The following is a 17,737-nucleotide window of genomic DNA, read 5'->3' as shown; positions in this document are numbered from 1 at the left end:
GCCAGCGCTGCTCTTAGTACATATGACTATGCAAAGCTCTCTCTGCCTAGATCAAAGTAGCGCAGTAACTTTACTTGCTGGGCTGTGCTAAAACATGATAAATCTGTCCAGAAGAGTGGTATGAAGCGCTATCCGAAAAGAAACGTGTTACTTATTAGTCAATTGTTGCTCTGCTACAAAGATCTCCATTGTGTATCTTTTCTTCTTGTACACCCTGCCATCAGGCTTTTAGGACACACAGCGATAGCAGGGTAGATCCTCTTTGTGATGCGTTACACCCCTCAAAATGGAAAAGGCCCAGCACTGTACATTTTACAAAAGGAGAAAAATACCATAATAATATTCAGGAATGCGTTTTGCTGTTGTCTAACCACATCATAAAATAGATGTGACTTGTGGACTGCTTTATAAAATACATGACAAACCCAGTCGTTTCAGACACATCGACAGAGGATCACACCTGGGCACCAGGAAGGGTGATCCGGTGTTATTTTCTGCATCAGTGCAACCTTCATTTCACACTTTTGAATGCGATCATTAAAATGATTTATTATCGTCTAATCATGGGTGTTTTGCACATATGCTTTGCCTTTCCTGCTGACAACTGAGACTTCACTGGTCATTATCGGCAGATAATATTTAAAGTGACCTACAAATCTGGGTCTACCGTTTTTACCAAGCTCGAAAATCTGAAATAGTTGCAGAGCGCAGACATGCAGAGCCACTGTCTCATTTACATCGGGTCAAGAAGAAAAAGGTACACAAGGATAATGTCTGATGTAATCAAAAAACAGCTTACACCTTGAAAAACAAACAATACCAGAGAGATATTATGTCATACTGTTCATGCAAAAAGCCTCTGAACTCTTCTACATATTTCTGGGAAGGACTGGGTCAATCTTAAATACTGTTAATAACTCTGGGTGCATCCCTTACCATTGTTATTCACTCGACTGTGCGATGGACTGGCAATTACCCAGGGCCTATCATATTAAATACTTTCTTTGTTCATCCAGATAGGAACTAACAACGAGCTAATCAGGCGTGGCTCTACCTCAAAAGAGACAGTCCAGCCCCAACAGCCAGAACGCGAGTTCCTCTGAATGGGAGCAAAACCGATTTACACGCCTGGTCCCTCTCTGCTATGGGAGACACAGTCTAAAAGGTCCTCCATTGAGGTGTGGGGCATGCAATCCTTGCTTAACCAAAGTGGGTGTCTAAGGAAGTGGAGACCTAACTCTGGAGAACCTCCTATGTTCTCGCTTTTGGGCCTCTGGTTTTTAGACTCCTTCTCTGGCATGGAATTGCTTAATGGAGTTTCACCCCCTGTAAAGCTCTTTAGACAATGATTTTAGGCTGTAGCATGAAGTGCCCATCTTTTTTAGGTGAAAGCCTACCGGTGCTGTCTGGTTTGTTAAAGACATCCTGGGGGCATTCGGAAGGCTTCGCTGGGAATATATTCCATCCATTGCTTATCATTGACTTTTAGGTGAGTACCTCACAGTTGCTTGGTTTCGAATAGCAGGATTTATTTGTTTTAGGCTTTCAAGCTTTGAGTTTCTTCCGCCCAGGGTGCACACCCTATTTACTGAATCCTTCCTGCAGTGACCGATTTATGTACACAGACCTCTAAATCTTGTTTCTATGTTGTCATATTTGCTGTGCTTTCAAAGTCAAAGGTCAAATGTCAGGCTCTGTCTTCTGTGGGAACTTAGTGTTTACCTTTCTTTTTCTGACTTCAAAGTAAGAGGAATTATCTGAAAATCATGCTGGCTACTGGGGGTGTGCTGGTGGAAGGTTGTAGGATGTTAATTTTTTTTCAGCACACAACAAAAATTGAATGTATGTAAATAAACTTTGCAGATATTTCGGAAAATAACTGTAAGCAACATATGCCTTTTCTTCCACAGGGAACCATTGCTGTGTAAAAATGCATTGAATTGAACTTTTTACTTACCTGAAAAAATTCATAACTGCAAAAGTACTTACTTGATAACGAAGTTCTTGGTATCAAAAATTATGTAAAAATAGGACTTATTTTTTTAATTGGTCTCAGATTTATTTTTGAGTGTGTGTGTGTGTCCTTTATTGCCTATGTGAGTACAGCAAATGCTTACCATCACCCTCTGATAAGCCGAAACTGCTCGCCCACAATACCACAAAAGAGAGCATTTAATGTTATCATTTTTGCCTCTGTAAACCAATAAGGGTTGCCTGGACTCTTTACATAGTGTACCTCGGTTTGGTCCACTATATAAAGAGCCAGCTTCCTACAGGTGTTGCAAATGTCCTCGCACAACCCTAGGAGACCACTTTGACATATTTTTATTTCTGTGCCAAATAAATTGTTTAGCTCTAATTGTGTCTGCCAAAATGTATGTTTGTTTGTTCTCTTGTAACGTTGTCAAAATATATCAAAATGAACATAACTTTTGTATCTCATATTTTCATTGTTTGTGACACCTCTCTCAAACAGTTTTTATCCTATTCTCGCCTCGTTCTTTGCAATGATGATCAAATACCTACTAATTTTCCTTTAATATTTTGTTTCAAAAACTTAGTTGAGAAAAAAAGCTACTCGTTTATCTCTGAGTGTGCTCCCCAGTCTACAAGGAGAGTGCTACAGAGAGTGGTTTTGTAATCACATTTCTAAAATGAATTTGTTCTAGAATCTAATATCGCTGGACAACTCCTAAAAGTAGCTAAGTAATAAGCAAACTATTTAAGAATCTTTACAAGACCCCATTCAAAACTGGTGGGGGTACACAAGATGGTAGCATACAAGGAGATTGAAAGTAAGTAAAAAATGGGGACAGGAAATATGTTCAATAAAGCTAACACAAAACGTAACTCAGACTTGTAGAAACGGATCGGGTGGACAGAGGGGGAGGCCAAATAAATAGGATTATATTCAGAACCAGGGTCCCAAAACAGTCATCCAACCAAACGGTGCTGTCTTCCTCTAGACATCATAGGTTACAGGTTGAAGCCATATTCATAGGAAGTGAATAGTATGTGCAGGGTTTAATAGGAATTCAACAGCACAAGTATCAATTGAAATGAGTGAGCAAAGAATGTAATATCCACATCCTATGCATTAAATATAGAATATGTGTAATATCAAGAGGCTGTAGTCGTTCTGGTTTAGTGGACGAAGTATACAGGCAATATATAGGCTAATTGTTGGGCAAAAGAATATTGAAATCAGCATGGGCAGGTTTCATCCACATTTATGACAAATCTATCAAGACACAGTATATTAGGGCCTACTACCTCAGAAGACTCATAAAGGTGGGGCAGAGGGCCTGATTTAGAGTTTGGCAGACTGGTTACTCTGCCACAAACGGGGCACCTTAGTACAAGCACATTATATCCTACACCACTGCTAATAAGGAACACATTTGTTCCGGAGTACCTTTCTGTCGCAAACATGTGCTAGTATCAAGTTAAAGCTACTTAGCAACACTTGTGCATCCTCAGTTTCACCTCACAGTTTTCTGTTCTAGTCCCACAGGCCTCAATCCACTCCCAGAGAAATTAATCTAATTAGCTGCCCTTATTTAGCAGGAATCAAGCAATCAATCAGTGGTTTATAGAGCAAGCTACTCACCCGTGAGGGTCTCAAGGCGCTGGGGGGAGGGTGGTTGGGAACTGCTCCGGGTCAGTCGAAGAGCCAGGTCTTGAGGTCCTTCCTGGACGTGTGGAGGGTTGGGGAGCGTCTGATGTTGACTGGGAGCTCGTTCCAGGTTTTAGCTGCGATGTAGGAGAAAGCTCTCCCGCCAGTTCTGCTTCTGCGGATGCGGGGGCCTCTGCCAGGGCGAGGTCAGCGGAGCGGAGCTTCCTCTTGGGTATGTGGAAACATACTCGGTCGTTGAGGTATTTGGGTCCGATGTTGTTGAGGGATTTGTAGGTGTGGGTGAGGAGTTTGAAGGTGACCCTTTTCTCGACGGGGAGCCAGTGGAGGCTTCGTAGGTTTGGGTCATATGTTTGTGATGCAGTGTTTCTAGGAAGAGCCTGGCTGCGGCGTTCTGGATGGTTTGGAGCTTGCGTAGAAGAGTCTTGTTGATTCCAGCGTAGTGGGCGTAGCCGTAGTCAAGTCTGCTGGTAATGAGTGCGTGGGTGACAGTCCTTCTGCAGTCGGGGGGATTCATTTGAAGGTCTTATGGAGGATGCGGAGGCAGTTGAAACTGGTGGAGGAGACGGCGTTGATCTGGCGGTTCATGGAGAGGGAGGAGTTGAGGATTATGCCGAGGTTCCGAGCGTGGTCTGCCGTGGTGAGTGGGTTCCCGAGGGCGGAGAGCCACCAGGTGTTGTCCCAGGCTGAGGTGCAGGGTCCGAGGATGAGGACCTCAGGCTTCTCGGAGTTGAGCTTTAGGCAGCTGTCCTTCATCCAGGCTGCTACGTTTCTCATACCTTCCTGGAAGCTGAGTCTGGTGATTTCTGGGTTCTTGGTGAGGGAGAGGACGAGTTGGGTGTCGTCGGCATAGGATACGATGCTAAGCCCATGCTGTCTGACGATGGCAGCGATGGGGGCCATGTAGATGTTGAAGAGCGTCGGGCTTAGTGAAGATCCATGGGGTACTCCGCAGATGATGTCAGCTGGGTCAGAGAGGAAGGGGGAGTCTGATCCTCTGAGTTCGGCCGGACAAGAAGGATTGGATCCAGTCGAGGGTGGATCCCTGTATTCCTGCGTTGTGGAGTCTGGCGGCTAGCGTGTGATGTGAGTCTGCGTCGAAGGCTGCGGAGAGGTCTAGGAGGATGAGGGCTACGGTGTGTCCCTGGTCTTGCAGCATGCGGATGTCGTCGGTGGCTGCGAGGAGGCCGGTCTCAGTGCTGTGGATGCTGCAGAAGCCAGACTGGGAAGCGTCTAGGATGCCGTTTTCTTTGATGAAGGCGGTCAGCTGGGCGTTCACGAGTCTTTCGGTGACTTTGGCTGCGAGGGGGAGGAGAGAGATGGGCCGGTAGTTCTTAAGGTCAGTTGGGTCGGCCATTGGTTTCTTGAGGAGGGGTTTCACCTCTGCGCGTTTCCAGTTGTCTGGGCAGATGCCGGATATGAGGGAGGAGTGGATTGTACGTCCTAGTTCGGGTGCGATGATAGTGGCGGCCCTGTGGAAGATGCGAGGGGGGCAGGGGTACGTTGGAACTCCTGAGTGTCTCTTCGTCATGGTTGAGGAGATGAGCTCGACGGACGCGGGGTCCCAGGAGGTGATGGTAGGCTTCTCGGCGGTGGTGGGTGGTGTGGTGCTGTTTTCTGCTGGCGTATAGGGCCTTGATCTTCAGGTGGAAGTAGGAGCTGAGTTTGTCGCAGAGTTCCTGGGAGGGTGTGATTGCAGTGGATTCACAGGTGGGTTTTGAAAACTGCTGAATGACGTTGAACAGTTCCTTGACGTTGGATGCGTTGGTCTTGACTTTGTCTCTGATGTAGGTCCTTTTGGTGTCCCTTATACACTGGTGTTAGTCCTTCAGGGCGCTCTTGTGGTTGGTCCATGCTTCCGTGTTCTTCTGGTTCCTCCAGGTTTTCTCCAAGCATCTGCAGGAGCGTCTGGCTTCTTGGATTTCGGTGGTGAACCATGCGGCCCTCAGTGGGCGTTGATTGGTGGTGCAGCGGAGAGGTGCCAACTTGTCGGCACAGCAGGAATTTCCTGGTTGCAGAGTTGGTGTCGGTTGTGGCCTTGGGGGTGGTCTTGGAGGAGGGCGGAGTTCAGGTGCTCCTCGGTGACCTTACTCCAGTTCCATCGCGGCGGGCGTGGGGCGGTCTTGGTTGCGGTGGTGGTGGTGAAACTGAAATGGACGCAGTGATGGTCAGTCCAGAGGGGCTGGGTGGTGTGGCTGACGCAGATGTTTGAAATAAAGTCTACTTTATGTTCAAGTTGTGGAGCCTATGTTTTACCTCAATGAAAGCGACTCTCTGTTGCTGAACCGCTGCAGTGTAGTCTGGAAAAATCACCACTTTACTTTTTGCCACTGCAATGCTTCGTTTTTTCATCACCTTGCATAGAATCAGGTCATTCATTATCCCTGATATTCAAGAGCCAGGCCAACACTGGCTTTGGGGAAGCTCTGGGACGAGAGGGTCTAGCAGGACCCCGGTGGGCTCCTGCCACAGCATAGAAAGATGATAAATCCTTTATGGCTATCTCCTGTGTGAGCTGCTTCTCTGGTAAGTTTAGCATATTTGTTCCAGAAAGTCCACCACCCTGATGATGTTCTTCCTGGCCCTCCTCTCCACGTCGTTGGATCTGTGTTCAATGTAAGTCTCTCTGTTAGTTCCTGCAACCTTTTTTTTTGGTTCATCAACACAAGTTTCAGTTCAGACAGCACAGCCTCTGAACTGAGAGTTTCTCTGGCCTTCCTAAGTAGACTTAGTTTGATCACAGCGGAGTTGATTTTCTGTTCGAGGGCTTCCTTGTTGGAATTTATTGCTGATAAGATTGCATCGAGTTTGTCCCGTTGTCGCTCCAATTGTTTCTCGGCTCATATGGCATTTGTGACATCGTTCGAGATCAGGTTCCTCCCCGCCTGTTGTTCAAACTTCCAGATTTCTCATTTTTTGGTGTATATCCTCCTCTTGCCCCATTTTTGCTTATGACCAGGAGGGACATCCCCACATCAGGAGATATTACGATTCGCAACTCTAGCTGCCAGTAAGGTCTAGTGGTTCCAGTGTCAAGAGGCGTAAGAAATTGGCTAATTAGTTGTGCACGGTGTCAGTCCTGCACAAGAGATAGGTCCATAATTGCCTCCTTACAGGGAACCAAGTAGTCAGGCATTAATTATAAATGAAAGTATAACATTGTTTATCAACAAAATCGTCAATAAAGCATTTGTGTTAAAAGATGTGATGGAGTCTTACTTTTACCACATTCAGGCCACATAGTGCATCCATAGGACCAATCACGAGGAGTCCAGGTACTCCGGAGCCTTAAAGCAAAATGTTCCAGCTCCAGAGTGCTTTAAATCCAATATTAAACTCTCCTGGGGTCCTCGTTCTCGTTTTCATGCCCCTTGAAACTTAGGGTGAGTATTATAAGCCTTCCGTGAAGGCTGCTGCGCCTCCCGCAGCCTCGTACAACATGTGGCTAAAGCGTTAGTGAGGCCCTTCCTTAGGGCTCCGCAAGGAAGGCTGAAAGTGAAGGTAGACCTGCGCAGGACATTATAGGGCATTCCATAGCACAAATCAGTGAATACATCATAGACAGCTTTGCCAGGTTCTAGTGGCTTTCAGCCACAGCATTTTCTTTTGTTGTGGGGCTGCCCAGTCTCAACTGGCACACCCTGATGCCTGTTTAACATTGGAGGCCCCAAGGCCACGTGACCCCAGCAGGCTCTCCACAAGAAGCTCCTGTGTTGCGCAGGAACGTGCATTTTTCATTTGGCTCCCGCTAAGGCAGGAGCAGCTCCTTTTCTGCTTCTGCGGCAGGAACAGCAACTTGGGTTCTCGGTGCACCCTTACCCCACACACCACAAGGGGGGGCAACATGCCCTTTGACAGTGCCCCTGCCTCAGGGGATGGGGTCCCTGAGAGAAATGTGAAGGCTGTGCTGGCCCAGTAGGGTATTTTTCGTTTCTTTGTATTAGGCCCAGGGGATGGTGTCCCTGGGTCCAAAATAACATCTGGGGAGGAGGGCCCCATGCACTCCCTCAATAATTAATACATAAAAATGTGTCAATCCTCAGGGGCTTGGCACAGGGGAAAAGCATAATTGTAGGGGCTCCTGTTTCTCCTTTCCTTTCTTCATCTGGGGGGCAAAGTGCAAAATCTTTAAAAGGAGCAGAACTTGTGCCCCATTAGGCTGTGTTTGACGATCTTGGGCTCGTTTTCAGCTGCTGGTAGGGAGTTCCAGTATTCAAGAGCATTTTCAGCAGAGCTCCTAGCCTCTTAAGTTCACACTTTGCAGGGTGCTGGTTTTACTGGCCTCTTGCACCAGTCTTCTGCTCTCCTAACTCCTGGCGTTTCTCTCCTGCCGGTGGGGGCATTTGCACAGCCCCTATCAGTCATCAAAGTACCCTCCTGATCACACACCCATGCCCCAGAGCCTCCTGGATGCCTTGCTGTGCACTTGGGGTGGCAGTGGAGTCCCGATCTTCCCCAACTGGTCCTCAGAGGGTATATGGGGGTCAGTTCCCCGGGACCTGGAGAGGCCCATTTTGATCTGGGGTCAGCTGTAAACAAAGTCCCTAGTCCTAGTCTATCAGGGGTATAGGGGTCTTCTCCATCCAGCTGTCCATGGATTAGTTGCCATCACCTTCCAGGTCCAGATTCTTGCTTACTGTCTCTCCCCAGTGCAGTGGTTTATAAGTGTGGGTGGAAAGTTCTAGATGCCAGGTACCCCTGGCTATACTTAGGATGCCACATAATTTCTTCATACCAGTCACAACCCAACTTCACAGCATTCTGAACAACCTAGTATGACAGAACCCTTCTTCCCAAGAGCAGGGTTCCTGTGTCCACCAAGAGGTATATTGATCATTATATTGCCAATTGCTTTCAATTTTTCCTCCCCGTCAAAGTTGGCGTAGAAGCTGTAGTACTAGTTCTTTATTCCTACTTAGCCTTTCTCTCCCCAGATGGTATCTATTGTCACAAGCTGATTGGGGCCCTTTGCTTGTGCCAGTTTTTACATATACGGTTAGGTCTATTGTTGTTCTCTGTCTCGTCTTTCAATTAGAAGTCTTTTTGTTTTTATTTTTGGGTTTATCTTAGGCCAATTCTTGCCTTTATATGTGCATTTTATCTTGAGGGTGTCCTGCTTCCCCTTATAAAATGGCGCCGTAGGTATTATTGTTCACTAGACCCTCCCAGTAGGAATTTTTTCCCCTAAGATGGTGCCCTTACATTCTCGTTCTACTTCCCTATTGAACACAAGTGGGTCTTGTTGTAATCCCTTTTGACAGCACGTTTTTTAATGAAAGGCCCTCCCCATTACCCTGTGCAAGGTGTTTGTTTTGGATCCTGCTCCGTTATTGTCTTGGGCGAGACCGGCTCGAACTTATAGGTAAGAGGTCCTAGTAGGTGGGAGGTTGGAGGAATGTAATATCTTTTAGTCACTTTTTTCCCCTCTTTTATTATTTATGTGTCAGTGCTGGTGGGCCAAGGTACATCTTAGATTGGCCATCTAGCTGTTAAATATAGTGGGGACTTTGGGACCACGCTTTTATCTTTTATTCTTGAATGTATTTTCTTCTTTAGGCTGTCCCTCTAAATAGGTACCCCCCTAACTAGGTTTATACCTTTTTTGATTTTATGGGGTGCTCAATTAACTAGTTACCATTAAAGCCACAGCCGTGAGATTTAAGTCTGTTTGTCATCATGGTGTTGTAATCGGTTTATTAGCTGCTCAGTAGTTTGCACAGCCTGTAGTTATTTAATAATATATTTAGCTTGGCCCACATAATATTTAGGGACGTATGAGCATCTGTTTTAAGTTGAGGGGTGTGGTATGTTGTGGTATATTTGGGCACTGTTGTATCCTTTGTACGCAGTCCTGCGTTAGTTCCTATTGACGGACAAACCACCCTGCATGCTATTCGTTCCTTTGATTATCTCATGTCTTCAAACTTTTCGTCCAATGGGTTATCTTATCTCAGTTTACATTTATTTCATTTGTTGTTCTCAAAACATTTCTTGTCTCTTCCCCCCCCTCAGTTGCCTCACTTTATCTACTTGTCGAGGACCTCTGTCCCCCTGTTGAAGCCTTGGAGTAGCCCCCGCTATACGAGCATCCCCTGTGGGCGCCTAGCAGCCCCCCAACAGAAGACATATGGCTACTTGCCTATCAAGCTTGCTTTCCACTTAGGTACTTTTTTTGTCGCCGACGTATTGTGTATCGTGGATATATGCTTCGCCTTGAAGTAATGCTTCATGAGTTTCTTCTTGTTACTCATCTATTAGAGGGCGTCGCCTCGTGAGTGAGTGGCCGCTTCTGTTTGCCCCGTGGTTCTATGTAGTATCTTTGGCTACCGGTCTAGGTAGCATTCCTTTCTTTGAACCCCCATAGGTATGATTTTGTTGTCCTATGCTTGTGATGTCACAGGCTCAACTGGTGTAGGGTACTACTCTTCACGGCCTATGTTGGAGTGTCCAGTTATGGAATGCCTTTTTACTTTACTCTATTACTCTTTGTCTATTAGAAATAACAGGGTTGTTAAACATCCTCACCCACGATTCTTGGTAAGTCTCACCAAGGGTATTCCCTTTAATTGAAAGACGCGCTGTGTGTTGTTTTCAAACAATGTAGGTTGTTGGAATACATGTCCTTTATGAATACGATCTTATATATACATTTTTTATATTTTGAGGACAGCCCCCGTGTCCTCTCTGTTTGCTTGGCATCCTATATTTTCTGGTTTGTCCTGTAACGCCCTAAGAAGGTGATCAATATTCTATTCTGGTGTCTCACCGAAACATGCGTCGGAATCACTACAACCTGAATGCAAACCAGGAGAAAAGATTGGAATTTTTATGATGAAATATTGTCATGATGAAATAACTGGAAAGTTTAAAACTGTGTTGTATAACCTATTTTTAAATTGCTTTTCATGAAAATTAGGAATATGGTATTGTGTTAAGCAAACTATCCGATAATTCACCCTGTATTTAAGGGTATCTTTTGGTTTGACAAGCCATTTTGTTTTTGATTGGTTTGTAGTCTGAATGAGTTAGAGTGAATGAATTATGACTGAATGAAGTATGGATGTGAATATTTTAGCATGAGTGAAGTGTCGGTGGCTTGTTATAAATTACATATGTGTTTGGTGCATTTTGTAATATGTTTTGTGAAACTGAATTTGAGAATTGAATTTTCTTCTGATAAACCATGATACTATATTAATGTTATATAAGATTAAACAACACAAGAGTTACATAAAGAAGAAATAATTTCATTAATAAATGAGTTTACTATAAATATCTTGGCTCAAGAATATATTTTTATATTAAATATCAAGTGTTACACCAATGTTATGATGTGGAGTTGGTAGATCTGATTGCGTTTATAGTTTCTCTCCCATGGCACTGCTTCTCTTTAAATTGCTTTACAGGGACCCTCTTATGTTTAGTAGTCCACCAAGAGGTATGGCCATGGAAATCAGCAGCCCCTCCTGTCTGGTCACTCTAAACCAGTTGTGGGGCAGCTCCCAATTACCACTAGGATTGATGGCAGCCTGACCAGAAGGGCAATAGAAATGACTGTGAGGGTCACCCACATTAATGGGAAAAAAGCAGGTGATCAAAAGCAAAAATCCTGGCGGACTAAATGGGCAGAACCCATTTGCTTTCCATTTAGGTTATCCCACTTGGTGCTTGGGTCATCCAGTGTGTCCTCCTGATCACAGCCGGACCTCCAGTACTGCACTTGTATCTCCAACTTCCCTTTAGGTCATCTTTACCTCTATTGTGTTGCAAAGAATTAAAGGATGTCAACCCTGCGCTATCTCACAGCCTCTTTCCTGGCCTTGGGTTTCTATGTTGATCGCTGGGATGTAATATCACTAGTTGGTATTGACTCGTAGTCAGAGGGGATATTCCTGTTTGTTATGTGAAGGATATCCCAATTCCTGAACCTGTTATCACTCAAGTAGGTAGTTTCAGCTGGGCCACTCGTTCGGAGCAGTGACAGTCATGCAGTGGGCTGCAGCGGGCTCCGGGTGCCCACATACCAATCAGGATTACGTACGTTGTATCCTGAGTGTTGGGCAGCCAGGAGAATAGGAAGCAGCTGACCGGTGGATAATTTTTGTTTCCCCTCATCCAGATTTGCATTGTCACCTCAGTAGCAGGGGGTAGGGACACGGTTGCAGTAAAAGGATGGTGGGGGGGGCAATTTGGGTCCACAGTCCCCAAAGTAATTAATGTTTCCCTGGCAGGCCCCAGTAGGTAGGGGGCCTTAAGGTGCCTCTCAGCACTCCTCTCCCAATTAGTTCTTTTCTCAGCTCCAGCGCCTCCCGACCCTTTGCATTGTCCTTGCTGGACCCTGATTTTTTACTGTGAATGGCTGAAGCATGGGGGTAAGAAGAAAGGTTGCACCTCCACTACCAACGCGTCAGTGTCTCGAGCAGACTGCACACTCACCTCTTGGTCCTCCTGTGGTCTCCCTCCCACAGCACCCTCTTTGCCTCTCCTTCAGCAGCCACCCTGTCTGTGAACGTTTAACTCCTGCTGTCAACACGTCACTGAGGCTGTGTTGGCTGTACTGTGTAATGTTACAAAGCTTCTGGGGCTGGAACTGGTTCCTTGGCAAGAATCCACAGATGCCATCTTGATTTTTTCAGGTGCATCGGTTCCTTTCGCATATATCCTTTTTACAGACGCACTAAATACAGCAGGATTGCTGCAGATCGACACAGTCTGGCCGAGGCTGCAGCAAAAAGCATGCTCCATCTTGGCCCTGGCCACAACCCCAGCATGAGGGAATCTGTTATGTCTTCAACTCATCATATATTAAAATCTTCATCTCAGAGAAACATTTTATACAGAAAGCAATTGTTTTTGTTTCGGTTTTTTCACTATTGCTATATTCAGGGCTCAAAATGCGAGCCAGACCTGTTGGCTTTGCCAATGCCTGTTGTTTAACTCTTGCCCTGCTATGGTACATGCCTGCCATGCTAACACAGCGGGGCTCAAGATCTTACAACTTATTGTATGCCTATAAGCAAAACCACCAACTCACTGAAGAATAAAATCCAACCATTCCCCCACATAAAATGAGTGGGAAACCTAACCTTCAAAGGAGGGTTAACAATGTCGCCAAGCAATCTAAGAAATATAATAGTAGTAAACAACAAAACATTTATGAAATGTGTCCCAAATTATTCGTTTACATTACCTGCACCATTTGTCTGAAGACTCTTCTAGCCAAAAATCCTCGCCACCATTTTTGGATTATGGTCATTAACTTGTGAAGATACCTGAAAGTATATAATGTAAAAACTGATAATAATGTAATATATGTATATGCAGACACACAGGAAAAAATATAATTCTTTTGTGCAATGCACTATAATAATGGAAAATTTAAAATGTTGCATTTTCTCCCACAAAGGTACCGATTCACAAAGTTTAGTGAAGAAAGATTTACATAATTGCATAGTTTGTTGCTAAATAACGTATATGCGGAAGCGACTCTGTCCATGTCACTATATATATAAATATATATGAATATAGCATGTTACTACGTGTGCTATGACCATGCAGTAGGTTACAACGCGGTCGTTACAACGACTGCGTTGTTACCACACGTGGCTTTACATCATAAGTCGTTTCTACGACTTGCACTAGGTGGCGCGCTGGACTTAGGAATAGTATAAATCACTATTTCTACTCCAGTTAGTGCAACAGCAGGGAATGTGTTGGATTTAAAAACCAACACATTCCCTGGTGTTGTACGCCACCTAGCGCAAGTCGTAGAAACGATTGCGATGTAGAGCCATGCGTGGTAACAGCAGCGTTGTAAATGCTGTTTCCCATAAATATATATCAAATATGTGAGGTAAACGCGGAGCCCATGTCATGTGATCAAGCACTTATTGTGTCCGTATCCGTCCTTGTGTAGGATTGAAGGTGAGACGGAATCTACGGGAGATATTATGCATATATGTATATATATATATATATATATATATATATATATATATATATACATATATTACCTACTGGCGGTCGCCAGTAGGTAGTTATAGTTAGGACCAAGTGTCCATAGGAAGAGCATTTTTTGCTTTGCTTATAACTTTGGCGTCGTTTGATGAATCTTCATGAAATTTTCCAAACTAATTCTTTGTTCATATCAGCTCCTATGTTGAAAGTTTGGGGGTTGTTCGTGAAGGGGGGGCCGAGAAAAAAGGGGGGTCCCAAAATGTGTTTTCTCCATGCAATTTCCATAGGAAACTTTAGACAAGGCTACAGGTTGAACGGGTGAACGGAATTAGCCCAAATTTGGCAGGGAGAAGGATCTTGGTCTAGAAAGCAAGCTTGTTTTTGTTTATTTGGTGTAAATCCGTTCAGTAGTTTTGGAGAAATATCGAAATTTACAGATATCGACATTTGGGAATTCTGCCATCTGATTGGCTGAGGCGTTACGAGCACAAGCTTGCTGCTTATTGGCTGCGAGCTGCTGCAACTAGGAAGTGTTGGCAGCCATTTTGTGATTCCGTTGAAACGAGTAAGGGGGAAAAAGGGCGAAAGGAGTAGGAAACAAGAGGACAGGAGCACTGTAACCTCTGTGGGGGAGTGCGAAGCGAAGTAGTCACTCCTACCGGTCTGAAAGTGCGGTGTTGTTCAGAGTGACATGGTGCTGAGCTGAGATGCTGCTACACTCTGGTATGAAACCGTGAGCCTAAACCGTGAGGTCATTGCTGTAAAGTGATGTGCTCTGGTCTTTGTAGCATACCTGTGGAAGTAGTGTTAGTAGGCGTTTATACCATGCAGGGAGTGGGAAGCGAACTACTGACCTCTACAGTGTGTTTATACTATACCGGAAGTGGGAAGCGAAGTACTCACGCCTACCGGTGTGAAGACTCGAGGATCAAACTGAGCTGATTGCTGTAAAGTGATGGGCTCTGGGCGCTGTAGCATACTGGCCGCTGTAGTATAACTGTGTAAGTAGTGTTAGTATGCGTTTATACTATACAGGGAGTGGGAAGCAAACTACTCACCCCTACTGGTCTGAAGATTCGGGGATTAAACCGTGAGCTCATTGCTGTAAAGTAATGTGCTCTGGGCACTGTAGCATACCTGTGGAAGTAGTGTTAGTTTGCGTTTATACAATACAGGGAGTGGGAAGCGAACTACTCACCCCTACCGGTCTCAAGACTCATGGACGGTGCTGGAGAAGACGGTTGCCTTGCTGTCTGCTCCTGTTGGTGGCTGTTTAAGCTGTCTTCTTTTCCTGCAATAAATCTACTTATTGGATCCACTACTGTCTTCCTCTTCACTACATAAATTTGGCGACGAGTGGGAGAAGGTAAAAAGAAGGCAGCACTCACCAATATTTTGAGCTTCCTTGCGTTCTGCTGAAGACCCGTTCTCTTGGTGAAGCTGTTTCTACTCATCCCAGGGTCGTTGGCTCATTGAACTATGTTATCCTACCTCTGGTAGGATTTATATTTTTTGAATATGGGCTTCCTCTGCCTCTTCACTACACTCTGGTCGCTGTACTACACATGTGCAAGTAGTGTTAGTATGCGTTTATACTAATTCTGTAGTTATGCAGTAACCAATGCATCATGGCCCTATGGAGCGCCACCTCCCAGGCGCAGCTCATACAATGTCCCGGGGTGTGCATCCGTGGGACATTTATGTTTGCTATTACAGGGCGGGAGCTTGGCTTCCACCCTGTGATAGCAAATCCTTGTTTGCCTTGTTGAAGCAAGAGGAGGAAAACCTTGTATCGCTTCAATAAAGCTGATCCGGATGGTAAAAATGGAGAAAAAAAATATGAAGCGGGGTCTCACCTGTTCATTTAAATGAGCCCCCTGGTGGGTAATGTTCCGGGGCCAATCCTATTATTATTGTAGCGATCGCTGGCAAAATAACAGGGCAAGGAATGCGACAGACGCATTCCCGCAGTAGGGCTGCCAAACAAGAGCCACAGAGTAGCGAGATAGGTGGTGTTAGATCGTCAAGGGGCCCACGATGCGCTGGGGACTACAACTCCCAGCAGCCCCACAGGAGAAGCACCGGAAACGGATTCCAGCCTCACGGCCGGTACAGTCGCTACAAAGCCTCGCCTCTGCAACGGCGCGGGGCTTTGCAATCTCGTAAATGCTTGAGTTCTGGAGGGGGGATATCCTTTATTCCCCCTCGTTTATTTGGAGACCAAAAAAGCCTCATTCCGGATTCCGCTGTTCCCTGCTTGCAGCTAAGAAAAGGAACTGTTCTTAGCGACGCCTAAGGCATTCAGAAACCGCCCTTCACCTTTGGCACTCTGCTGAGTGGACCGGGGGACCTGTTGGTCTTCCACCATTTTTCCCGTGAGGACGCCGGCCGGAGAAGAGTGCTAGAGAGCTTTTGCTGCGTTCCAGACTTCCACTTTCGGAGCATGGCATCCTGCGTTTCACGGAGCTAGGCAGAGCGGAAGGTAATCCCCGCAGGACTGCCGTGGCCCGTGAGACGCTCACTTGTGGATACAGCGACGACTTCTGATTTCCTCGTGACTAAGGATCCTTGGCCTTTCAGGTATTTAGATGGGATCATCAAAACTCCGGGTGCGCAAGGGCGCTCTCAATTAACGTTTTTTGTTGCGGGTCATTTGACTACTGGTATTTGTTTGTCACTGCTACCGCTATGCTGTACATTGTTTCTTGACCCTATTGCGGTGAAGCTACCGCAGAATCTCGTCAAGGTCGCACTGGACCTCAATGCCTCAACTCGAGAGCCGACTAAGGTGTCCTCTGTAAGTCGAAGGTGGGTTGTGGGGTAGGAGAAAAGTATAGGAAGTACTACTGTTCTGTCTCTTCCTAATCCCATGTTTCGTCTCTCCTATGTGCATACAGTCCTACGCTACAGATCCCTACACGTCTCACAACACGCTAGAGGGTGAAGTAGAACTTGGAAGACACCGTTTGGCAGCCACGTTTATTGTTTTCTCCACTTCCCCTTTCCCCGAGGCGTATTTTCGCATAGCGGTATTTGAGTTACTCTATTCATTACTACGCTCTGGGGAATAGAGAGGCCATTCTACATATCGTTGTTCCTGCTGACGATCTTCCGAGGTTAGTGGCTTTTGTTCCATTTCGAGCCGCTGACATCCGACAATTATATTGCGGGGTCTCTGCAGCACTGGGGACCTTAATTTCACATGTAAATTAGGCGCGGGAGGGCACAGAGACGTTTCGCAGCCTAGGGGATCGCCACCTCCCCGAGTATTGTTTACTAATTGTTCGGGGGGCTTTGAGGCCAACTCAAGTCCGGGGATCGGCAACCTCCGGGGCTTTACTTAAATATGCAGGGTGGGCCTCGCCAGTCCTTGAAGCCTTGGTGGCCCTAGGCAGTGCCTTATTGGTTCTGTAAACACAAGGGCAGTACTCATGGTGTTATAAATTGATACACTCATAGAACCCTTGCAGTTGAAGAATTACCCAGGCTTCATTTATGTAATAGTCTGTTGGTTTATATTTGGTAGGTGCACCGCAAAATTACAAATGTTTTCCCTCATAACCTCCTATTAACCGACGATTTTCACAATAAACTACAGACAAGTGTTGTCAGAAAAAGAAGACCCATACACTCACTTATTTATTGGTAAAAAAAATAACTTTTATTAAAACAACACAAATAAATGGAAACATAACTTTATTTGAACAAACAACAGTAAAACATGAAATAAGTGGGTGGGACTCCTCTGGAAGCAGCGAACAAACCCTGCAAGAGAAAAAAGAAACATGAGTATGTGTGCCATGTCCAAGAGAAAAAGAAAGGCAGTCAGAATGAAAGGAAGAAAGTGAGAATGAGACAGAGAGCGAGTGGGTGGAAGGAAGAAGGGGAGGGAGAGTCAAAAGAACAGAGGGAGGAGGAAACAGAGCGTCGGCCTACTGCACCCAGCCCTCACTGTTCACCTTCCGTCACCCGTGTGTCTGGGATGCTGGGGTCCTCGAGAAACAGTGCGGTCCAGCAAGTCTTTAAAATGAAACAGAGATATGAATGAGGCCAGAGATTACATTATTATCTACGGCAACATCGCTTGCCTGCACCTGTGCACCCAGGCTGCTGCACCCCAGCCCCTTACCCCGCACTGTGCTCAAT

At 45.6% G+C, this 17,737-nt stretch overlaps 1 protein-coding gene across 1 annotated transcript in view; it reads right to left on the bottom strand.

The window, feature by feature from the left end:
* SPATA17 (spermatogenesis associated 17) overlaps positions 1-17,737 on the bottom strand; it is an 886,586-nt gene that overhangs the window by 727,794 nt on the left and 141,055 nt on the right. The window contains exon 3 of the mRNA XM_085609390.1: positions 12,825-12,906. Within this exon, the coding sequence (XP_085465516.1) occupies positions 12,825-12,906 (82 nt within the window). The remainder of the gene's footprint in view (positions 1-12,824; positions 12,907-17,737) is intronic.

This window comes from Triturus cristatus, chromosome 6 (assembly GCF_964204655.1).
Source record: "Triturus cristatus chromosome 6, aTriCri1.1, whole genome shotgun sequence".
Lineage (NCBI taxonomy): Eukaryota > Metazoa > Chordata > Amphibia > Caudata > Salamandridae > Triturus > Triturus cristatus.
This window is presented reverse-complemented; position numbering and strand designations above follow the sequence as displayed.